The 26,257-nt window shown below is 36.4% G+C and overlaps 1 protein-coding gene across 5 annotated transcripts; it reads left to right on the top strand.

Annotated features, from left to right (window-relative positions):
- Window positions 1–388: 388 nt before the first annotated feature.
- Window positions 389–25,855, top strand: LOC306870378 (phosphatidylinositol-3,5-bisphosphate 3-phosphatase MTMR3-like). Of its 5 annotated transcripts, XM_079417611.1 has the most exons (20): window positions 410–559; window positions 2,028–2,111; window positions 3,547–3,606; window positions 4,334–4,389; window positions 5,048–5,164; window positions 6,135–6,217; window positions 8,012–8,178; window positions 9,345–9,438; window positions 9,522–9,635; window positions 10,872–11,200; window positions 11,301–11,412; window positions 12,072–12,267; window positions 13,930–14,115; window positions 14,388–14,558; window positions 15,672–15,817; window positions 17,277–18,129; window positions 19,806–19,919; window positions 21,565–21,644; window positions 23,014–23,230; window positions 25,468–25,855. In XM_079417611.1, the coding sequence occupies exons 4-19, from the start codon at window positions 4,372–4,374 to the stop codon at window positions 23,198–23,200; spliced, it is 2,967 nt and encodes a 988-aa protein (XP_079273737.1). In that variant the 5' UTR covers window positions 410–559; window positions 2,028–2,111; window positions 3,547–3,606; window positions 4,334–4,371; the 3' UTR covers window positions 23,201–23,230; window positions 25,468–25,855. The 5 variants fall into 5 exon arrangements, with proteins under 5 accessions (XP_079273739.1, XP_079273737.1, XP_079273741.1 ...); XM_079417613.1 differs by lacking the exon at window positions 4,334–4,389 and having other exon boundaries at window positions 389–559; XM_079417612.1 differs by lacking the exon at window positions 25,468–25,855 and having other exon boundaries at window positions 433–559; window positions 2,028–2,089; window positions 23,014–23,349.
- Window positions 25,856–26,257: the final 402 nt, after the last annotated feature.

Raw genomic sequence — 26,257 nt, 5'->3', positions numbered from 1 at the left:
TACATGCATTTAAACTTAAGACAATTATTATAGCCTACCTTTTTAATTTTTTTTAACAAAGTTTGCAAAAAAGTTGAAAAGGGATTTTTTTATTAACAAAAAAATATATATACGTGTATATTAATTAAGAATGATTTATGTTTTTATCCTTTTTATTAATGCTCGAACAACAATTGCAAAAAAGGAATTACAAAATACATCAAATAATTACCAACAATAGATAAATTCTACATACACAGTAATTAACACACACACACACACAGCATATAACAAACTGAGAAGAGGTGCAAATAAACAAAAACACACAAACAAACAAAAATCATCTGTATCCAAAACTCCGCTAAAGGCAAAACAAAACATTCGTCACGTGACGCGCTCGTGCGTGATTGCGTCATGACATCGCGGCGTCACATGACCGTGGCACAGCTGAGAGGGGAGCGTCATGGCGGTGTAGAGCGGATTACTCTCAATGTTTACATTCCGTTTACAGTCTCTTTTCTGATTTTACTCCGATTTTACCGCAACAGGGCGCATCTTCTGCGGCGAACGGGTGAAGCAGGTGAGTGTGCGGCGCTTGCAGCGGTTTATTAACGGGTTTCGGTGCCGGGTTCCGCCCTCCACAACAACAACAACAACAAACATAAACAACACAACACGCTCGCATCGAGATCTAATGACAGACATTCATGTTTAACATCCGATAAAATCCACTCAGGAGCGGTTTCCTCAATGCACTGCTGTTAGTTCTTGCAGCTGTCAGTTTAACGACTGCGCTGCAACTACACAACACTCCTCATCTAGTGCATCTCTTCAGACAGCATACTTGGTTTACTGCCTTCTTAGGCATCATCAACGCGCTCAGAGTCAGCTGGAGTAGGTTGACAGTTCACTACATGCACAAAGCTGCTGTCTAGGTAGTCAGCTCACTAGGTTTTAATGCACAACAGACGTGTTTTAGCATGATTCTTAACATTTACACTGTTGCACAATAGACAATACAGAAAATAAATGAGTGCAGGTAGCTGTTTTTATCTGACCTGCCTTTGGAAATTGATTATTGTGAGATTAGACACTCTTGCAATAGTAAAGCACTTGGAGTAAATTTGCTCCTGCAGAATTGAGCTGTTGAAAGCCATGATAACATATGTGTCATTATAAAGCAAACAGATATTGTCAGCTAATATAAGATAGTCAGGAACAGCATAACAAGGCCTTTTGTTTGCATGTTCTTTGATTAGTTTGCATTCCCAGGTCTTAATTCACCCTTCCACAAATTAAGGCTTTAAAAAGCTCTGAAATCAGAGCAGAAAGTCTTAAATTCATATGGCATTAAATAAGGCGAAAAAATTAATATCTTCCTCAGTATTTTTGTCTTGTTTTCTGGTACAAATATCTAAACATCCTTAAATCAAGATACATTTACTTCAGATGCAAAATGAACATATAAAGTCTTGTTTACGAGAAATGAAATCAAATTAAACAAGGTTTATGCTTAAAGCCCAAACAGATGTATGCAATTGTTTTTTTTTCTGAGCCCTTTAGCAGATATTTCTTCTTGTTTAAAGCATAAACTCATCTGTTTCTTATAAGCAAGACTTCTTATTTCATGTAATTTTGCTTCTCAGGTAAATGTATCATGATTTAAAAATCTTTCGACACTTGCACTGGAAAACAAGACAAAAATACTGAGAAAGAACAGCACTTTTTGCAGTGTGATGATCAGAAGAGACAGTAAACGTTGTATTTTCAGACTTTATATTTAGAGACTGTATTGATGTATTGCGTTATATTCAATATATCTCTTAAGTTTTCTTTACTTGCTCTTAAATTTACCTTCATAAAACCTGCAGAAACTGTTAATAATCTATTATACTTATTTTTTAAATGATATGTATTTAATCTTTTATATTTATTTAATTGTTAATAATGCAATGATGAGTGAAAACTGAAGTGTGCTACATGTGTTGCATGTTTAATTTGGGTTTTAATGTTTAACTCTGTCTTTTTTAACCTTTCCTCTCTTGCAGACTTTCTTTCTTTCTTTGAGCGTCTTCTCGACACACATAGACCGATCCAGATCCAGAATCAGGTCTGTAGCTCTATAACATCATGTGTCAGAAATGCGTGCATGTTAGTGCATGTGTGTTACAGACGAAGATTAGCTGTTCTCCGCGGGTTGAGTTAACATGCATAGTTTAGGATTAGCCAATTATGTCTTTTCTAATACATCAACACAGTGAAGTTGAAATGAACACTGTGTCTTGTGCTGATACTGATGAGACATACGATCAGATTTTGAGGTTGTTTGGAATGGGAAACTAATGCTTTCATACAGTTTTATTTCACATGAATTGTATTAATGAAAATCCTGTCACACATTTTTGGTTTTATTTTTCTTAAGATAAGAGATATTGCAGTTATTAAGTCTCTGTGATCAGCGAGACCTTACATGACGCCTGTAAAATCATTCATAAATCTCTGTGTCAGGTGCTTTGTAGATTGTTGTCGTAGTGAATCTCATGAAACACATTTCACCACAAAAAATTTTTTATATATATTTGCATAAAGAAAATGAAGCCCTTACAGGAACATTTTTGCATTATTGACATTACTGTATATGAATAAAATTGTCATTACTGTAATATAAAACTCATTTTGACTACTGTAATGCAAAAAATTCCATATTTTGATTTTATTATTTAAGTATTTGTATATCATGCTAGTATTTGTTTTCATTCATTTCTTTGTGCTGATTTAAATAGAGCATAGTTGTATACAATTATTTTATTTTATATAACTGTTATTTTAGTATCACTGAGATACTATTATAGTTTTTTTGTTATATTTATGTTTGAGTTTGTTTATATATTTTTCTTTTTCTGCAGGATTGAGCTGTCTACATATATTTCTATGTAGTTTTTATTAATTTTAATTTCAGTTTTATTTTTTTAGTACATCAAGATAAACTAAATGAAAATGAGAAACTGGCTGAAATAGTTTAATTTATTTCAGTTAACATTTATTTCAAGTTATTTATTTAAACATTTTAGTTTTAGTTAACTATAATAACCCTGGTGTATATTTTACAGTATTTTACAGTAATGAGATTTACATGTGAATTTGATTCATTGTCATAAAATAATCTTAATTGTACTAAAGTAATCTTTTTTTTTTTCTTATTGCCTTCTTTTGGGTTTGGGGTGAGATTTACTCCTCTAGTGTTGAATCTCTGAAGTGCCTGTATAAGGTAAATCTATCCGATCAATAGCTTCAGTCATCTCACTGTATTGATCTGCTTTGAAACGATCGGCATGATTCAGCAACAGCCGATCGCCTCATCGATTATGAAATGCGTGATTGATTATGGCACTGTTTGTGAAGTAAAGGAAGATCGGGAACAGTTCAGTACTGATTTTAATAGCATCAAACCAAACCAAAACGTGAATAAACCTATAATCTCAAATAAACCCTTAGAAACCTAGAACCTAAATGGATTTAAGCATGGTAAAGTGTGTTAAACTGAGTGATTATATTGATGTCTCTCAGGTCGGCCGGTGTGTTTGCGGTCTTTGGGACTGAGATCCTCTCTGCTCTCCTGGGGTCATGGTAAGACCTCTAACCCTGCTTTACATGCACTTATTCTGCTCTCACATCACAGCTGCATTCAAGGCATTAATGTTTGCCTATAAAACCACCTCTGGCTCTGTACCCCTTTACCTAAATTCATTACTTCAGACTTATGTTCCTCTAGAAACCTGTGTTCTGCAAGTGAACTACCCTTTATTGCACAAAATCACTTTCACAGACTTTTACATGAACTGTTCCCTCCTGCCCAACTCAATCCCAGCAGCCGAGTCCTTAGCCATCTTCAAGAATCTCTTCCATCTTTATTTGACCCTCTAACTCTAGCACTCTCTATTCTAATTCTATTTCATCAATGTTTTCTTTTTATTATATAATTATATAATAATATATTCAGAATCTGCAAAATGTTAATTATTTTACCAAAATCAGAGGGATCATACAAAATGCATGTTATTGTGCACTGACCTGAATAAGATATGTCACATAAAAAACGTTTACATATAGTCCACAAGAGAAAATAATAGTTGAATCTATAAAAAGTTCAAAAGTTTACATCCCCTTGATTCTTAATACTGTGTTGTTACCTGAATGATCCACAGCTGTTTTTTGTTGTTTAGTGATGAGTCCCTTGTTTGTCCTGAACAGTTAAACTGTCTGCTGTTCTTCAGAAAAGTCCTTCAGCTCCCACAAATGATTTAGCATTTCTGTGTATTTGAACCCTTTCCAACAATGACTGTATGATTTTTAGATTCATCTTTCTACGCTGAGGACGACTGAGGGACTCATATGCAGCTATTACAGAAGGTTCAAACGCTCACTGATGCTCCAGAAGAAAAAAAACATGCATTAAGAGAAAACTTTTGAACAGAATGAATGTGTACATATTTCTTATTTTGCCTAAGTATCATATTTTTCATTTAGTGCTGCCCTTCAGAAGCTACAGCATTGTTACATCTTTCCCAGAAGACAAAATAAGTTAAATTTACCCTGATCTTCAAATTCAAAAAGTTTTCACCCCCGGCTCATGAATGCTTCATTTTGTTCAGTCTGTGGTGGGAAAACATTGCAATAGCAATTAAAGAAAAAAACACTAATTTTTGGTCCCAATTTTTGATCAGTTTTACTGGTAGACCACTGTATGAAGAATTTTTGGGTATAATATGTCACAGTTGACTTTATTTTGCTATCCTCGCTTATATAAATGAACTATAGTGTCCTGTACCCACTAGTAAAAAATATCAAAAATTATATCTGGTGTCTGAATAATTGTTGAAGTTTTATAAAATATATATCCATCAGTTTTGATTCTTAAAATTTTATTAAACCATTAAAACGGACCCCAGAAAAAGTTTGTAAAAATTCAACCTAAAAATTTAATTTTTCCTTCATGATTTCATGATTTTAGAAATGCTTTTTCATTACTTTAATTATTGGTGAGCTAATCCTGGTGTGTGTGACGCAGGTCCCGTTCCCGCTGCTGCAGGGCGAGTGTGTGGAGCATGTCGTGAGAGCAGAGGAGTCCCTCATTGCCTTAACCAGCTACCGCCTTCACATCAAACTGCAGGAGAACGTCATCAATGTGAGTGTTTCTCTCACACACAACAACAGTATCTCAGCCAGAACACTGTTACACCACATTAGATCCGTCTGACCACATGATACGACAGTGTCAATCACAAACCACAGCCAATCAGAAGAGCCTGTGGGCGGAGTCTTTCTGCTGTCTCACTCTGATTTTAATAATCAAATGAATAAAAATATATAATCTTTGTATATAATGCAGTACATTAACAGTTTCAGCATTCTTGTTTAATATAATTCACTTTTATTATGGCTATTAGAGTCATGCACAGTAATAGTCAGCTCTAATTAAAACAATTGTTCCTGCTCAAGTCCTAAAGACTCAGTTGTTTGTTGTGAACATTCATTTGAGTGCAATCATGTAGCATATTTCAAGTTACATTAAGTGCTCAATGCAACCATTGAGTATCTTGTACAATTACCTAGTATGCTTTAACTATAGATTATACTCAATCTTCGTTAAATTGTTTCAAAATAGAACCTGTTTTCATTTTTACAAAGAAAAGTAACGTTAAAATGAAATGTATAAAAATAAATAAATAAAAGTTAAGGGGGGGGGGGGGGGGGGTAACTATATATATACATAATCAGACCTTCTTTCTGATACATATTCAACCCATTTGCTCCACTTTCCCAGAAAGGCATCCTCCTTTAAATTAACCAAAAAAGCGTATAAATCTCTATGGTCACATCTATCCAATTACCTAAAGTTGGTCTCATTTATGTGTGATTGCTTTCTTACTGGCTGCCAAAAGCACACCCATCAGGTTTTTATTATCTGCTGTTACGATATCTGGATATACGCAGCCAAAATACAACAATTTGCTTTCTAGAGGTATTTCTTGTATTCTTCCTGTATTATTGAATATGTAGGCATCCCCAAAATATATGATAATGGTTTGCTTCATTACATCCACAGTTTGGCCAACGCTAAAGACTGAGTTGTGATGTTTGTGTTGTCTCTTCAGGTTCCTCTGCAGCTGATTGAAAGTGTGGAGTGTCGGGATCTGACACAGCTGCACCTCACCTGTAAAGACTGTAAGCTCATCAGGTACGCCTGTATAATAGCACTGCTTTGACTAACACATGTGTCCTCGCTGCATCTGATCGCTGTATCTGTACATTTTGTCCTCAGTGCTGCATTGTGCATTAGACCTATTATAAAATTACAAACTGTGTTCCTTTGGAATAATGTACAGAATCCTGTTTTCTCCACAATATTAGTATTTATCTCACAATTCACACTTTATTTCACAGTTCAGAGAAAAAAATTCAGAACTTGCAAGTCTGACTTTTTTCTCAGAATTCTGAGTTTTCATCTTTTTTTTGGGCCACAGAATAAAAAATAAAAACTTTCATTGTGACTATCTGATAAATCTGACATCTTTTGTGTACAATTGTATGTTTAAATCTCGCATTTCTGACTTTTTTTTGTTGCAATTCTTAGAAAAAAAAGAGTCAGAATTGCAAGAAGGAAACTCAGAATTCTGAGAAAAAATAAAAAAGGTAACTGCAACTTTATTCTCGCAATTACAAGTGTATATCTCACAAATCAATCTATATAAGTTTATATCACACAATTTTTGCATTTATATCTCAACTTTATCACAATTCTCACAATTCCACATGAAAAAAAATAAAAATGTAATTGCAACTGTCTCACAATTCTGACGTTTTTCTCTGATTTCTACATCTCGCAATTCAGATTTTTTTGTTCCGCCACAAAGGTAATTTTACCTCACAATTTTCTTCTCAGAATTATGACTTTATTTCTCACAATTCTGAGTTTTCACGTGTAGCAGAACTGCGAGAAAGTCTGAATTGTGAGACAAGTAGGGCTGTCAAAATGGCTGAAAAACTAAATTCGAATTTTGTACTTAAATATTATCAATATTCAAATTATATTTGAATTTAAAAGGCGTAATTTTAGTTAGTAGAAGATTTTGGCTTCTCTCCTGAGGCCACAAGAGGGCGCATCCAGCTAAATATTACTAATGCACGTTTATTATAGCAATAAAATAACATGACTATCTGTGAAAAACTGCATGATGTTTAAAATAATGTTTATAAACCATATATAATTAATGAAGTTGCTTAAACAATTAGAAAACAAAACAGCATCATGCATGCATGTATGACTACTTTAAAGATGCAGTGGGATGGGAGGAAAAACCTTCATAAAGTCTGGAGACATGTTTTTTAAAAGTGGAACTTACATTAATTTTACATGGCTTTCTGAACATGTGGCTTTCTTGTGTATGGAAGCCCGTTTCCGCCACTGAAAAAAAAAAAAAAAGGTTATTGCGACTTTTTATCTCACAATTCTGACTTTTTTTCTCAGAATTTCGACTTTATGTCTCGCAATTATGAGAAAAAAAGGTGATAGATGTCCCTCTAGAAAATGAATATGGCTTCTGTGTGAACGGCTCGGTTTCAGTTTTGCCGTAAACAACAACATCTCTGTATTGGAGTTCTCTTTTTCTGCAATATTTTGAATGAACAACCAGCAGCGCCTCATGTGGTGGTTCAACTGGATAAGCTATGAAAAGCATTAAAATGCAACGACACCTACATCGTCGTCTCATTTCGTGTGCCACTGATAAGGCTGCATGACGCACACCTAAAATTCGAAAGCATTCGAATGTGGATTTTTATTTTAAATTCGACGAATATTTGAAATTCAAAAATTATTTTTTTGACAGCCTTAGAGACAAGATGTCACAATTACCTTTTTTTATTTCTTCATTCCATGGTGGTAACAGTCTTCCATTATGATGTGCATTGATGAAGCATGTCTACACGTCTGTTAGGAGAGTAGATGGTAACCTGCAGGGTTTGTGTTCAGGTGTAACTTCCTGTCGGCGGAGCAGTGTCAGGATTGGCTGAGGAGGATCAGCGCAGTCGTGCGGCCGCCGGCGCGACTGGAGGAGCTCTTCGCCTTCACCTTCCTCTCGTGTAGCGCCAGCGTCTCCACAGAGGACAGAGCGGTGCATGATGGGATCTGCCGTGCAGGTAACTGGACTTTTGTGTTTTACAGGTTCTTGCCCTTAAACTGGTTTACTTATCTTTGAACAATGAAGAAGAAATGAACAATGTCATTCCAAACCTGTTTGACTTTGTTTCTTCTGTGGAACACAAAAGAAGTTTTGAGAAGATGTTCATGCTGCTCTTTTTCATGCAGGATGAATGCTGTTCAGCTCCAAAAACGACAGAAAGCACCATAGAACTACAACATAACGATAATAAAGTAGCTTAGTGTGAAAATGATTTATTTTAATTTTTTGTTTAAATTTATTCAAATTGTCCCCTCTGCTGCAGCTCTTAAATTTATTAAAAAATAAATGTAAATTCATCGCAACTTGTCATGCTAGGCAGGGTTATCATCATTAACTAAAACTAAAACTATTAAAAACATTTATGTTAATTGAAATAATGCAAAAATAAATAATAATATTAGAATTTTCTAATGAAAATTAGAAATGATCTCTTGGCAACTGAAATAAGTTGAAGCTGAAGCACTAAAACAAATAAATGAATGAACGAATGAATAAAACTGAAAGTTAAAAATATATTAAACCTAAATAGTAATATTTGAGAAAATAATAAAACTAATAAAAATGACAAGAGCACATTACAAAAAATATTTAAAAAATATTACATTTATAATATATTATTATTAAAACTTATTTTATTTCAGCTTGTTGCAAAGGAAGCATTTCTCATTTTCATTTATTTTTAGTTGATGTACTAAAATAAAATTGGTTAAATGTATTAAATTAAAATGAAACCCGAATATATATAAAATTTTTAAAATATTAATAAAAAATATAATTAGTAATATATGCTAGTATATAGTATGTTGTATACACTATACAAATAATACTAAAAATAACACTGCCAGATTTGACATGAATTTTTGCATTTCAATGACTGAGATCTGTATCAGCATTAAATCTTGTGTGTTGTGCATTGAAAATAAGGATGAATGTACTGTAATTCTGTTTATCAGGATGCAATGTAGGCGTTTATGAAGCAACGTGAAATGACAGACCAATGTCTGGCTTGATGCAAAATCTACACAAACAAACTGTGTTTTGTAAATCTGGTGTGTGTGCAAAGTCAATATTCACGTTATTTTAAGGCCTGAGGGAGGTGTGTGTTTGGCTCTGTGTTTGCAGGAGGACACCAGCGGAGGCTCAAGCGAGAGCTGGAGAGGATGGGCTTCAACAACCACAGTGCCTGGAGAATCTCCACCATCAACAGCAACTACAGGTGAAACAGCAGAAACACACACACCGTCTTACACCAGCAGCCAGAGCAGCTTCATCACGAGCCGTGTGTGTGTGGTCCTGCAGGCTTTGTGCCAGTTACCCAGAGCAAATAGTCGTGCCTGCTGCCGTCACCGACCAGGAGCTGGAGAAGGTGGCGGCGTTCAGATCGTGGAAGAGGATCCCGGCCGTCGTTTACAGGTGTTTCTCAGTTTGATGAAGGACTGTTCTGGGTTCAGTACATGATCGGTAAACACATTAATTACATGCTGAAGGATACTACGAAGGGTTTGCATAACTACCCATAAAGCACTGTTTACACCGTTACTAAACTCAGTAATGCATAACCAAACATTGTTTAGCTGAAACACTTTTTTAGCTCAGATCAAACAGACGTTAGTCAAGCTCGCATCAGCTGACTCTCAGCTGATCCCCATCTTCCTATAGGAATACGACACCTATCTAAGCATCCATATATAAGGTCATCAGTAGTATCAGTAGTTTTCGCTTTGCTAATTACCCTCCTCCGTCCCAAACTCCTCCTCTGTCAGTCAGGATCCAGCCTTCTGATTCTCTTTTGAATCAGACAAATTCAAAAATGTGTATATAAAATGAACAAATCTGCAATACTTTTGTTGGTTCTGTTCTGTTTACCCGGGGGTTATTGCTGCTCCTCAGTCCTCAGGTCCTTACACTGGCTTCCAGTTACATTTAGGATTGATTTTAAAGTACTTTTACTCGTTTATAAGTCACTAGGACCTAAATACATTGCAGATATGCTCACTGAATATAAACCACAGACCACTCAGATCATTAGGATCGAGTCAGTTAGAAATACCAAGGGTTCACACAAAACAAGGGGCGTCTGCTTTTAGCTATTATGCCGCCTGTTCCAGAAGAGATCAGATGTGCTAAAACATTAAAATCCAGACTCAAAACTCATCTGTTTAGCTGTGCATTTGTTGAATGAGCACTGTGCTACGTCCGGACTGACTGCACTGTATTTTATGTAATCATTTTCTATTCTTAACTGTTTTAAATTCATCTTAAATCAATTTCTATATCATTTTAAAATTCCTTGTTTTTAATTATTATTTTTTGAATTTCCTGTTTTTATTGTTGTGATTATTATTTTTAATTACTATTTCACTTTCTTTTATGTAAAGCCCTTTGAATTACCGCTGTGTATGAAATGTGCTATATAAATAAACTTGCCTTGCCTAAAATGTATTGAAATTTAAAAATCTCAGAAATCATATTTCCCTACTTTTAGAATTCAATTGTGCATCACTGTAAGTAACCATGATTTAGCTTTTTTTTTTTAAAACTGGGACGAATCAATTATGTTCTGACTTAATCAGTATTGAACCTGGAACGTATTTTTAACGTCTGCCCAATGTTATCTGCCCCTCACCTTTACCTTAACCTCTGACCCAGACACCAGAGTTCGGGCGCTGTGATTGGTCGATGCGGGCAGCCGGAGGTCAGCTGGTGGGGTTGGCGTAATGCTGACGATGAGCATTTGGTCCAAGCCATCGCTAAGGCCTGCGTCGCGGATCGGGCTGCGAACACAACGCAGGTTAACAGCTCCTGCGTTCACCATCACATCACCGGTGAGCTCAGTGACTCTGATCCGCACACGGCCAATGGGAGCGCAGAGGTGGAGCCGAAGGCCACGCCCCCTCAGAAGCTGTTGATAATGGACGCGCGTTCATACGCGGCTGCAGTAGCCAATCGGGCGAAAGGAGGCGGCTGTGAGTGTCCAGGTAATGCTGCAGAGCTTATGTTTTCAAATAAATGCTAAATGTATAAAACATTTCATCTGTGCTTCCTCTCTCAAACGCCGTCTGTGCTTCCTCTGTGTAGAGTATTACCCCAGCTGTGAGGTGATGTTCATGGGGATGGCCAACATCCACTCCATCCGGAAGAGCTTCCAGAGTTTGCGGACGCTCTGCGGTCAAGTGCCAGATCCGGTCAAGTGAGTCGAGCTGGGAACCACAGCAGCAGACTGGTTAAAGCTCAGAGTTATTTACTGAGTGCAGGTTTGGTTACAGAGACAGGGACAGTTTTATTGTTAATAATACCGGTATATAATATAATTATACATTATATATTTAAAAAATATTGTTAATATGTAGTATTGGAATATATAGAGAAATTTTTTTACATTTATACAACTGTATATCTATACTGAATATAATAAATATACTAATAAATGTCTTTTGCTATTAAACTGCTGTTTTACAGCTTAATATCAGACATTAGTATATTTATTAGTTTATTATTATTATTTTTGTAGTATTCTGTGAGTGTGTGCATAAACACAAAACAAAATATTTCAGTCACATTAGTAAAGGTTAAGGTTGCATAACTTTTTAAATTATAAATTAATATGCATACAGATGCTCATTTACATGCACTGTTAAAGATAAAGTGTATCTTGTTTCTGAGTTGTGCTCTTAAAGGTTCAACCTTTGCTTTAACCCCTAAGTTAGTGGTGGTGTACGGCTAGGTTTTTAATTATTAGGCAAAAAGGAGCATTCCCTAATGAAATATGTGATCTCACCAATGCTTTGAGACACTAATATGAGCTGATGTCTGGGATGATTGTGCATTTCTCTGCTGTTGTGTGATCAGCTGGCTGTCGGCGCTGGAAGGCACTAAATGGCTGCAGCATCTGTCTCTGCTGCTGAAGGCGTCTCTGCTGGTGGTGAACGTGCTGGATCGGGACCGCAGGCCTGTGCTGGTGCACTGCTCCGACGGATGGGACCGCACGCCTCAGATAGTGGCTCTGTCCAAACTGCTGCTGGATCCCTTCTACAGGACCATCCAGGTCTCTCTCTCTCTCTCTCACACACACACACACGTTGGTTTTTGTGGTTTATGGGGACTCTCCATAGGCGTAATGGTTTTTATACTGAACAAACTGTGTGTGCTATTGCCCTACACCTACCCTACACCTAAACTTAGCCCTCACAGGAGACTGTGCATTTCTACTTTCCCCCAAACAAACTCACTCTGTATGATTTATAAGCGTTTTGAAAAGTGAGGACATGGGGCAATGTCCTGAAAAGTCACCTTCACCTTGTAATACCCGTAATACCTGTGTCATTATACAAATTGATGTCCTCATTTGTCACAAAAACACGCACACACACACAATCTTTGAGTGCTTCCTTAGAAGAATAACATGCATCATTTACAGCGCTGCAGGAGTGTTGTAAAAGTTTAGTGCACATTCGGGCGTAACCTGACTGCAAACTGCCGTTTAATATGTCAACACTTTCTGCGTTTATGGACACAATTAACTTACACTCGCTTTAGGATCTGAGACATATAGTTTTTTTTAAGCTTTACTAGCGACTGCACCAAGTTCGACTGTGTAATATAGCTAAGAAAGATAACCTTTTGCAACACCAAGATCATGGGTTTGATTCCCAGGGAATGCATGAACTGAAAAAACTATTTAAACCGAACGCAGTGCAGGTCGCTTTGGATAAAATCATGTAAATACATTTACATTTATGCCAATTGCATAAATGTAAATGTATTTTTTTTTAAATGGCTTTATAGGGTAAACAGTTGTAGTCTAGGAAATTGAAAATGTTTAATGCACAAAGTAAAACATATTTAATCATTTACTTTTTTATGCACCAATATAACAGTACATCATAAAAGGGAATATTTACCTACAAATTGTTTTTACTAAAACATTTAACTAAAAAATGCCATGTAGGGACTTGATGTTAATGTAAAAGAATCGTTGAATCAAGTTAGTTAGGTTATCTTTATTTCTACAGCGGTTTATACAATATAGACTGTTTCAAAGCAGCTTCACAGTAATTAACAGGAAAATAAGAAAATCAGTCATGCAAACTTAAAAAAATCTAATTCTGCTATAAAGCAGCTCTAAAAAAAAGACAATAGTGTCATTATTCAGCTCAATTCAGTCCAGTGTTGATTCAGTTCAGTTCAATTCAGGTATAAGCAGCTCTACAGAATAAATACACATCTTAATAAAGTTTTGTTTATTAAAAAACATCGTGACATTGTAAATTATGAATATCATTACTTAATATCTTACTCAATTTAACATTTGAACTAACCTTGCCAAAACAAGTTTTAATATTAATACAATTATAAATGCATTATAAATATAAAATATTATTATTATGTGTGTATATATACACTGCCACTCAAAGGTTTGGGATCAGTGAGATTTTTCATGTTTTTTAAAGAAGTTTCTTCTGCTCATCAAGGCTGTATCTATTTGATAAAAAATACAGGATTTTTTTTTTTTTTTGTGAAATATTATTACAATTTAAAATAATGTTTTTCTATTTTAACATATAGTAAACTGTAATTTATTTCTGTGATGCGCAGCTGTATTTTCAGCATCATTACTCCAGTCTTCAGTGTCACATGATCCTTCAGAAATCATTATAATATACTGATTTATAACTGTTATAACTACTGTTTTATTTCGTCTGGGCAGGGTTTTCAGGTGCTGGTGGAGACGGAGTGGCTGGATTACGGTCATAAGTTTGCGGATCGCTGCGGTCACGGCGAGAACGCAGACGATCTGAACGAGCGCTGTCCCGTGTTCCTGCAGTGGCTGGACTGCGTTCACCAGCTCCAGAGACAGTTCCCCTGCTCCTTCCAGTTCAACGAGGCATTTCTGGTACTCGTGTCCTTGTTTTGATCAGTGCTTGCTCAGATTCATTATCAGGCCCAGTGGATTTATTATTATGGAGTGATCTTTAACAAACATGTTTTCTAGTAATGCAACAAAATGCATTTTTTTTATCAAAACACCAAAAATACAGTTTATTTGATTATAGGGCTGCCGATATTGTTGAAATATAAACTAATAGATGGTGGCTGTAATAAAGATTACAGATTTATTTCATGACAGTTCCTGTGTCATGACAGCGGCTGTGATTGTTGTTGCAGGTGAAGTTAGTGCAGCACACATACTCGTGTCTGTTTGGGACGTTCCTGTGTAACAGCGTGAAGGAGCGCGAGGAGCTGTGTGTTCAGGAGAAGACATGCTCTGTTTGGTCTCTGCTGCGGCCCGCCAACACTTCCTTCCACAACATCCTCTACTCGCCGCGCTCCGCGACGGTACCGTACTCGCATAACATCTGAAATCATATCTGCTGCTCTGTGTTAGCAAATATATATTACAGCCAAGTTATTACAGTTAACCAGAACCATTAAAAAAACTTTTGTTACCTGAAATAAATCGACCTTTAAAAAGTATATAAAAAACCTTCATCTTAAACTTAATTTATTTCTCTAATTGCAAAGATAACACTTATAAGTTTTTTTAGCTTAAATTTAAGTACTAAAATCATTGAAATCAAAAGTTAATACATTTTATAGACATTAAAAAAACTGAAAATTAAATAGAAAACGCATAAATAAATAAAAAGAGGCAAAAACACAAAAGAAAAATTAACACTTTTACTACAAACAGAAAAACTAATTCAAAACAGGGTTATTCTAGTTATCTAAAACTAAAAACATTTTTGTTACTTAAAATAAAATAAACATTAATTTATATTAAAAAAAAATTCAACTAGTTGCCAAGGCAACATTTCTCATTTTAATTTAGTTTAACTTGGTGTGCTAAATTAACGAAAATTGAAATAGACACACACACACACACACACACGTAAACAACTAAAAATTACAAAAGCAATTACTAAAGCATGCAACAAAATTACTAAAACATTAACTACAATTAAAATTGAAATTATATTAAAAGGTAAAATTAAAATGTAAAAAAATTAATAAAAACTATAATAGTCTCTTAATGATAGTAAAATAACACCACAGCACATGCATTTTCAAAATTGATAATAATAATCATGTTTCTTGAGCAGTAAATCAGGATATTATTATGATTTCTGAAGATCATGTGACACTGAAGACTGGAGAAATGATGCTGAAAATACAGCTGCAGATCACAGGAATAAATTACTGTCTAACACATATTCACATAGAAAACAGCTGTTTTAAATCATAATAATGTTTCCAAATTTTTACTGTATTTGTGATCAAATAAATGCAGCCTTGGTGAGCAGAAGAGACTTCTTTCAAAAACATGAAAAAAATCTTGTTGACCTCAAACTTTTGAATGCTAGTAGTGACCTGCCTAAATGATCAAAATACCACTTTAAATGCCGTCGTGTCTATCTAGGCAGCTCAGCAGGTTTTGAATCTCTTCATCAGGTTTTGCACCCAGTGTGTCACGAGAGGAATCTGATGCTGTGGAGTGCCGTCTACCTGCCTAACTCCGCCCCCTCCACGCCTTCTGACGAGTCATGTGTGCCACACTCCGCCCCCTCAGCCTCGCCCGAAGACACACCTGTGGGCAGGTAAACCAGACGTGACGTGTGTTTGTGTGTGTGCTGCATTTCCTTTTCCAAACACATTTTCAGCTTGAACCATGTTTACATGCATCAGGGTAATGTGGCCACATGATGCGTACTTATTTATGCATTAGTAACTCTTTTATTCAAAAGGAACTTAAAATTGCATTTAAGGCAGTGTTATTTTAGTATCACTGAGAGATTCAAATTTCAATATACATTTTTTAACTCAATACTCGTTTATTATCATTTATGCAATGTTGAATCTAAATATTTCTCTCTACAGCTACTTTTTTGTAACGTCTATTTAATGCTTTTCTCATCTAAAATTTTTATAATGATCTTTTGAGGTGATCATTTCTCAGCCAAAATTGATGTGGAATTAATTTGATTAATTAAGCGGCACATCATTTGATTAATAGGATTGAAAATTTTAATCGCTTGACAGCCCTGGTTTTTTTTTCCATTTTAATATTTGTTCGTTTTAGTAATTTCGTTTGTCAATTTTCTGTTGGTTTTTTTTTGTTTATAATTTGTATTTCAGTTAAAATTTTAGTTATATTAGTTTTTTATTTTGTTTATTTTCTTTCTAGTAAAAAAAATAAAATGTTAGGGTTTTATTTTTTGTTTTAGTTAATAACCCTGATTTTAAAGTTTATATGGCACATCGTGGATGAATGGCACAACAATGGGCCTCAGGATCTCGTCACGGTATCTCTGTGCATTCAAAATGCCATCAATAAAATGCACCTGTGTTCGTTGTCCATAACATACGCCTGCCCATACCATAACCCCACCACCACCATGGGCCACTCGATCCACAACGTTGACATCAGCAAACCGCTCACCCACACGACGACATACACGCTGTCTGCCATCTGCCCTGTACAGTGAAAACCGGGATTCATCCGTGAAGAGAATACCTCTCCAAAGTGCCAGACGCCATCGAATGTGAGCATTTGCCCACTCAAGTCGGTTACGACGACGAACTACAGTCAGGTCGAGACCCCGATGAGGACGACGAGCATGCAGATGAGCTTCCCTGAGACGGTTTCTGACAGTTTGTGCAGAAATTCTTTGGTTATGCAAACCGATCGTTGCAGCAGCTGTCCGGGTGGCTGGTCTCAGTCGATCTTGGAGGTGAAGATGCTGGATGTGGAGGTGCAATAATCATGCTGTCTAATCAGCATCTTGATATGCCACACCTGTGAGGTGGATGGATTATCTCGGCAAAGGAGAAGTGCTCACTAACACAGATTTAGACAGATTTGTGAACAATATTTGAGAGAAATAGGCCTTTTGTGTACATAGAAAAAGTCTTAGATCTTTGAGTTCAGCTCATGAAAAATGGGGGCAAAAACAAGTGTTGTGTTTATAATTTTGTTCAGTGTACGAAGGATGCTTGAGGGTCCTCTCTGAATATGAATTGTGTGATTTACAGTTTTCTTTGTTTATGGTTTTTCAGGTTACCAAAAACACGGTCGCACGACGATCTGCCCACATCCTGTGAGGGTTTGACCCCAAACTGCCGCAGCAGCGACCCAAACCTGAATGAGAAATGGCATGACTGTCTGCTTGCACTGGAGATCAGCGTGACGACAGAAGCCGACGGAAACCACACGCAGACGCCAGAACGAGGTGGCCTGGATCAGAGACTCGGCCTAAGCACAAACCTTTCTGATCAATTAAACCCAGATTGTCCAGAAAACGGGGCGGAGCTTTCTGTGACTGACAGCCAAATGCAACACATCTCACAGGAAGAGCACAGGAAAAACACGCCTGCCTTCTATATCCCAGAGGAATCGGCTCTGAATGAGAGCAACAGTGAGGACCAAACGCTCGAGTCGCCTGAGGAGCTCGAAGAAAAACGGCCAACTGCATCCCAGCATCCTTTGCAAACTAACGAAAACATTGAATTAACACCAGAAGGATTGCATCTAGATAACTGTACTATTACCCATGATTCTTCAGAATCTAGCAGCCAGTCTTCCATGGAAAGCTCTTCCAGTCCAAACCACACAACTCAGACTCTTAATGGCGTCTGCTCACCTTCCCAGCATCCCGTTCATCCTCTTTTTCCATCGTCCGATCGGGATGCAGCGGGAGACGCCCCTCCGACGTCGCCCCACAAGCGTCCGCTGGGTGTTTCCGGGCGTTTATCGGCGTTAGGGCACCTGGAGAAGGACGGCTTGAGTCTGCACAGCGACGCTGTACAGGTGCGTCTGCGGCAGATGGAGGCGGGGCGTCAGCTGCAGCTGGAGACGCTGAAGAAACAGGTGCAGGAGCTCTGGAGCCGTCTGCACGTCAACGGGAAGCTGGTGAGGAACAAACACACGTTGCGCTTCATAACCCGTGTTTACATTTAGTCATTTAGCAGATGCTTTTATCCAAAGCGACTTACAAATGAGGACAATGGATTTTTTTTTTAAATTATATAATAAATAACAGATTGAATAGAAAAACAATAGAGAAGCTAGTGTTAGAGGCCTTTTTTGCTTTTGTTAATTGGATCATAAATAAAAAGAAAAGGAATAGATAGAATAGAAAAAGAATAGAGAAGCTAGTGTTAGTTTTTTTTTTTTAAGAAAACAAGCAGTTAGTAAATGAATAGAGTGCAAGTCTAAAAGGAGCTAGTGTTTTTTTTTTAAAGAATAGAATTAGAATAGAGAGTGCTAGAGTTTAGTGAAAATAAATCACATGAGTGGAATTAAATGCTATAAAAATAACTTAATTAACATTTTTAATTTAATTAAGGTTTGTTCACACCAAGGACGATAACTATAAACAGTAATAATATACATTTTAACTCTAAGAGAATAGCAAACATATTTTATTGGACTGTCCAGCTTTTAATGTACGTAGAAAACTCTTTTATGAAGTGAACTCGCTTAAAGAGTCATTTAATATAATTGTGCCTAACCGAGAAAAAAACATTGACAGCCAATCAAGCATTTAAAGCGGCAGTCGACACGTTTAGAATATGTTATCATCCATTGGTGTGGATACTAATATAGTTATTATTATAGTTAAATTCATCATTATAGTTATTAAAATTATCAATGCAGTTATCATTATAGATATTATAGTTATTGTTATAGGGTAAACGTACCTATTAAGATCCCCAAAATCAAGACATTTTTAGTGCACAAGATATTGGTTTCAGTACAAAAAGTTGTTAAAATAAAATATGAATCTCTCACACAAAAATATACAATTTTATTTTAAATGACAAAAGCATTTCAATTAAGATATACATTAAATTCAAAAAGTCCGGCTGTGTGCATTTCTGTTTTATTAAAAAGTTTTATTTTAAAGAAAAATTTTAAAAATATATATTTTTAGAAGGTACAAAAAAAACAGCACTAGAATCAAGCAACAAGGCATTCAAGTCAATCAGTTATATATTCATAGTGAAGTGTCATCTAAGCACATATCAACATCTAGACTAGTCCACGTTCAGCTAAACAACACACATTCAAAAATCAAATAAAACAAACCAATAAAATATTTAATTCATGGAGATGAACATAGAAACTTGCCTCTTTTTAAATGGATGTCAACTTATCTAAAGTCTCTTACGGCTGGAATACACATGATTTCTGCCCCGATAGTTAGCTCTAGTTATTGTTATGGTTAGAAATATTGTTAGATTTATATTTATCGTTGTAGCTATCATTATAGTTATCGTTATAGATCGTCTTATAGTCACAGCTACTATCATAGTTATTGTTATAGATCTCTATAGTTAGTGTTTTTGTTAGAAGAAAAGATCATTTCTAGATAATTTTGTTAGATATTAATTACAGTTAGCATTATAGTTTTTATAAAAAATACTAATTTATTTTTAGTCATCATTATAATTATTGTGTTATAGATATTATAATTATTGAGATTATTTAGTTGCAGTTAACGTTGTAGTTAGTGTTTGTGGTGTAAAGGAGCCGTTAACTCTGTCAGCTGTGAATCTCACACTTCCTGTTCCTGTGTGCCGCAGACGTCTCTGCCAGACGGGGAGAATAACATGGAGTCTGGCTGTTTGCAGCGCTGCGGGAACACCGATCTCCTGCCCGAGTCCAGCTGGAAACAGATCGAACAGCGGGAAGCAGAGGTGAGCAGATCAGACCATCAACACAGTTAACAGCCAGTGGTTCAGTTCACAGATTTAATGAACAAATCCAGTAGCAGACTGCGTAAAACACCGGATTCAGTTCAGAAGAGGAGTGACTCTGAATTAGCCGCAGTGTGAACTAGGGTTGTGACGGTGAGGAAATCTTCCCACCGGTTAATCGATGTGTGACAACACCGATAATATCACCGGGGGGGTGGGTGTTCGTGGGGGTAGTTCGTTAGCGTTTTCCCTCTTTTTCTCCCTTTTATTTGTTTTTAAATAGCTTTACTTTATTCGAATTAGCGGCAATTCAGCGGCAATTGATTGAATGGACAACAACAAAACAGTACAATGCAAATTCGCTTATATTAAACATAGAATGTTTTAATTTATTTTAACAAAACGAATAAAAATACACCATGCTATGGAGTAAGGAATAATTGACTTCGGTCCGTTGATGCACACCCGAGGTGATACACAATAAAACTTAATTTTGTGGCAGAAACATAGAAATGATCTGTCGTTTTTATCCTATTGTTTACAGTATTTATTTGTTTGGTCAGTGTCGTTGTGGGTTTTGGTTCTTTTGCTGTTTTAAGGTCATTGCACATTGAGTCTGAAATGTTCGCACATTGAAAAATAAATACATTGTCAATCACATTTACACACTGCCTACGAAACTTTCGTCCGTCCTAAAAAAAATCGGATCGGGTTCGATTTTCTGTGTTTTTTGCATCCGTAGCAAGCATTTTAAAAGGTGTTTTGACAATTCAGAGCCACCGTACAAGCCAATGCCAAAATCCAGAATGGCGATTGTCAAGTTCATCCACGTCATCTCGCAGCACAAAGCACTGTATATAGATCCTTGCACACAGAGTTCACAGAAATTGCTGGTCTTCTTTTTAATATGTGGCTCTAGTATCGCTAGCACAGCATCAAGCTTATCCACTGACATCCTGAAGTAAACTTTGAATCGCCCCTGATAATCCTGCTGCTCCTTAATAAGGAGGGGGGAATCTCAGGATTGGATATTAGCGAGAGGACAACTAAATCATCCTCACTGCTTGAAGACTCCATTTAGTACTGTTTTGCGAATTTTTTTGCGACGGATTAATTAATACGCATCAGACTCGGTGTGCAAGGTTTCTGTCCGTTAGGATAACGAATACGAAAAAACGCATATGAAAATTTCGGACTCAGTGTGCAATGACCTTTATGCTGTAAGGACCTTTTGAAATAACTCAAATAATTTGGCGAAGTGATATGGACATGCAATGCGGTCAAGAGCTGCCTGGAATTCCCTGAAAAGAATTGCACATCTTAGAACGTCCGTCAGCCAATCAGATTCAAGCTTTCAACGGCCCTCTAGTATAAATAACAAATAACCTACACAAAGTTTAAATATGAAAAAAAACTGAAAATCAGTGGAACCAAAAAATAAGAAACAAATGTTTTAAAATCACCTTAGATAAATGGCAAAAGTCAACAGGTTTTACAAAACTCTTTTGAGGCGCTTTTGCATTTCGTTTGGAAACTAAATCTTCCGTGGGCAAGTGAAGAAACCAGTGTTGTGGCTTAACACCGGTAACACTGTCAACACCTTCATGCTTCTAATGCTTGTTGTGTTTGTGGTCATGTGACACAGTGGTTCTCGGATCGCGCGGCGTCTCACTGCTACGGGTGCGAGAGGACACTCTGGCCGGCGGCGAGGAAGCATCACTGCAGGTGATCTGTCTGTGTGTGTGTGTGTGTTTCGTTACCCTCCTCTGTCCTGAATCTCACCCGCTACTGACCCTAAAACACATGCAATTATTTCAGCTTCAGTGCACATTAATCCACAGCATTTGTTACGCACTAAAATACTCACTAGTACAGCCACATGATATAAACAATGTGCTTTACGGCTCAATTAATACACAGTTTTAACAGAGTTAATGTACAGCTTCACATTTCTGCTTTTAAATTCTGCCTCATTCACCTTCATTTGTGAGTGCTTCACTGTATTCTCCATTTAGCTTTTTCTAAGTTAAAGGAAGTTAACAAATATTTTTTTGTAGTAATCAACATTATGGAACAAATGCTGTCGATTGAGCTGAACTTTGTACTGAACCTGGAATATTCAATTAAGCTTTTCACTCCACACTTAACGCTGGTTATCGCCCTTTTAAACATCAGGTCAAGCAACATTAAACCTTTTAACAGGAGGTTAGAAGAACGCTGAATGGAGGATGACACACAGACGCAGCGGAGAGAAGGGTTTACGTGAACTTGAGTTAAATACTCTTCTGTACCTCACATTAAACTGTGGACGGCTTCAGAACACTTGAAATATAGTGCACGGAAACTTTATGGTGTTTTATAATGTTTTTGTGCCTTTCTTGGAACTTAACAATAACACAGAATACTATAAGCACAATATCGGATTTTGGATCGGAAAACGACCGTATCAGAGCCGATACCGATACTGAGTTTCGGATCGATGCATCCCTAATTTAAAATGAAAATTTTTATGTTTTCTTCTACAACTTTTGAACTTCTTTAATATAACACATATTCATATAAAAACTATATGAATTTTAAAATTCTGTTTCAGTTGCGCAGCTGAGTGTGAGTTTGACTGTGGTCTCATCTGTGTCTGATTCTCTCTCTCTCTGTCTCTCGTTCTGCGGCAGAGAGCCGGTTGAGGAGGCCTGGTGAGACTCCTCCTCTTCCTCCTGCACTTCCTGTCAATCCATCAGTCTTTCCCTTCCCTCCTAAACCAGTGCGTCACTGCCTGTCATTCTCATTATCAGCTCTGAATCCAAACCACTTGATGCTTGTGTTCACACTAGTGCTACTGGTGCCAATCCAGTCTAGTTGGTGTAAAAGCTGTCTTCTGAGCTCAGATTCACAGCAGTCGATCAGAGTCAATGCTGCTCTGGGATGTAGTTCATTTGTAGTTAGTATGAAAGAAATTTGGCTCAATATATATATTTATAAGATTTTTTATGTTTTTTTAAAGAAGTCTCTTCTGCTCATCAAGCTCATCATTTATTTGAAATTAAACAGCATTATAAGTTTAACTTGTTCACCGGACTCTCTCTCGGTCCTCTAGGAACTGTGGGAATGTTTTCTGCGCCAGCTGCTGCGATCAGAAGGTGGCGGTGTCGAGTCAGCAGCTCCGTGAGTCCAGTCACGTGTGTCAGGCGTGTTACAGTCACCTGCGGCCCTCCGCCGTCCCTCCAGCGCTCCCTCCCGCCGACCTGGAGCTGGAGAAACCCATCGCCGCCAGCTCTAACTGAGGCCAATAAACCACTCCCTCACGCAGAGCCGTAAGAGTCACTGACTTCTGTGCAACACTAAACAGCACTTCAGCATCTGGGGGCAGATTCACACACAGCTTAATAGAAATTCTAAGAAGTTCAAAAGAATATTCAGTGCCTAAAAAAATTCTCTAAAAATTTCTCAAATATTTTCTTAAGGCGAGACACTGCAGGTGAATAAGGGTAAAAAAATGAACTAATAGTTATCGCCTTACCCAGTTCATCGATCACATTGATAAGTGCAGACATTTTTTGTATTACAAGGTTTATAAAATGTTAGGTTTAAATATGCAAATGAGGCATTATTTATTGAAATATGTGCTAATTTGCATACATTTCTAGTACAAAAATCTGAACACTGAATGAAGTCAGTTTCACAATTCTTGTTTAATATGTTTGACATTTGTGTCCCTGGAACACAAAAGCAGTCATGAGTAGCACAGGTATGTTTGTAGCAATAGCCAACAATACATTGTATGTTATGGGTTACAATTATACATTTTTCTTTTATGCCAAAAATCATTAGGACATTAAGTAATGATCATGTTCTGTGAAGATATTTTGTAAGTTTCCTACTGGAAATATATCAAAACTTCATTTTTGATTAGTAATATGCATTGCTAAGAACTTCATTTGAACAACTTTAAAGGAGATTTTCTCAATATTTAGATTTTTTCTTCAGGATACAGACAGGAATAAAAATGTAAAGTTTGGTGTGTATAAGTGCTACTGAAGTGATTTATGGCTCCGTGTAGGAGACAAATAGATAGAAGCACTTAACAGTGTCTTTTGGATGTTTTCTTTCCAGTAGTCTGAAAAAACACTTCATGAAAAACCAAAAAACCCCCAAAATCTCAAACTTGACAGGTGCATGAAAACCCCTCAGTGTTTTTGCCTGGAGTGTCTCCCTTTAAGAAGACCAATGAGCTAAATTTGTGAGCGCATGTTTCTTCCCAAAGATTCACTGATCAATGCAATGAAAAACACCTCGCGCACACTATTCATCGGTTTGACCGGATTCACAAAAATCTTCTTAAGTTAAAGACATTTAAGACAAATTCCAAGAAGTCTGTACAATTCACAAAAACATTATGAAATTAAAGGTGCTGTATGAAATTTTTTGACTCTTCTGAAACCAAAAAATTTTTTTTGTAGATATTTAGGAAACATGTTACATTTACAGCTGTTTCTCTGAAAAATAATGCTATAGCCAGTAATTCTACTCTTTCAACCGCTAGCTGTCAATATTACATCTTTAAGACATTTCCTAAGATCATATTTAAGTTTGTACGATTCACATAAATATTAACACATTTCTTAAGATAAATTCCAAGTAGTTCAAAAGAATCATGAAAATCTTATGAAAGTTTAGACATTTCTTAAAATAAATTCCAAGTCCTGTTCTTCGAAAAGAAAACATTTCTTAAGATTTTTGTGAATTGTAAACGTTTTGGAATTTAAGTCATTTCTTAAGATGACTTCCAAGGCCATATGATGCACAAAAATCTTCTTAAGAAAGAAAGTCTTATTTTTTGTTCTTAAGAAGAACATGCCAGGCTTAATTAGGACCTAGATTCACAAAAATCTTCTTAAAGAAGTTAAGACATTTCTTAAGATAAATTCCAAGAAATGCTCAGGAGTCTTAAATTAAATTCTTGAATAAATTCTAAGTTTTTAAAATCATTTTTAAATTCTGTCATTTGTCTTTTTTGCGCTTTCTCAAGAGTGAACGTGTCCTGTATCTTCATATCTACTGAAAATGATCAAATCAAAACTTTATTAATTATATAAGGGTCCCTATGTGATCAGTTTTCGTTGAGTTGATACTAAATTTTAATAAATTCGTTAAATGACTTACCTTTGGGCATTTAAGACTAGTTTGAGGTTATTAAATTTTTTAAGGAAATATTTTATTATTAAACTTTAAAAGTTATGATTTTAAGAACGTCAGATTCTTCATAAGAAACAATATTTTTAGGAATATAAAATATTCTTAAATTTATTAGAAAATATTAAGATATTTATTCTTTGTGAATCTGACCCGAGCTTCTCTTTTGAATATTTTTATATGGTCATGCTTCAAAAAGACTAAAAAAAGAGCACAACATTAATGTAAATAAGAGTTAAATTCGTCTCTCTCAGATGTTCTTCAGACGCGTTGCACTGAAGAAAGAAACTCTTACGGGTATGTAATGAGAGCGAGTAAATGATGACAGAACTTCATTTTTTATGTGAACTTCCTGTAGGACACGACTCTTATAATCATGTTCTCCGGTCTGAGGAGCGCCGGAGGAGTTTTGCACACTTGAATCCATCTACATGTAATTTGTATGTCATGTGACGTGTACAGCCAATGTAATGAAAGCCTGATGGACTGAATGATGAACTCCAGCAATACTGCACAGGATCTCACCTGATCTCATCAGGACGATCCGTGTCTGATCTCAAACGCATCTGCTGCCGCTTCGCTGTCTGGTCGAGGGGGGGGGGGGGGGAGTCGCCCTGATGAAATCTCCCACAATGCTACTGTCTTTCCTCTCTGTGTCAGACCGTTTGTATGAGCCACCGCTGCTGCTGCTGTCGCTTATGGAGGTGTTTGTGTGAATGACATTAAAGCACAACACACTGCCAACCTGATCCACGTCTGTTTGATCATTAGGCTTTTATGGCTCATTTAGTCTAATATAGTGAGAATATGGAGGGAAAAAGGCTCAATTTTACTCAAACTGAGCAAAAATATAAATTTGGTGCAGATGTTGATATATGATGAATTCTGCTCGTAAAGTAAATCAATGAGATGTTTATAACAGTGCAGCAGATACTGACATAAAACGATCTAAATATCAGCGCTTGCTCTCTGTCTCCAATAATGTCTCAGTAAGATGAGACTGAAATGATCCAGACATATAATGCAATGCAATCCAGTGACGATTGTGAGATGAAGAAATAAATGTTAATCATTAAGCCTGATAGAAAAAAAGAAAAATAGCTTAATATGAAATACCTCGTATGTCCAATGCAAACACGTAATTATGT

This window comes from Barbus barbus, assembly GCF_936440315.1.
Source record: "Barbus barbus genome assembly, chromosome: 5".
Classification (NCBI taxonomy): Eukaryota; Metazoa; Chordata; class Actinopteri; order Cypriniformes; family Cyprinidae; genus Barbus; species Barbus barbus.
The sequence above is the reverse complement of the archived record's forward strand: the minus strand, read 5'-3'. Positions and strand labels throughout refer to the sequence as shown.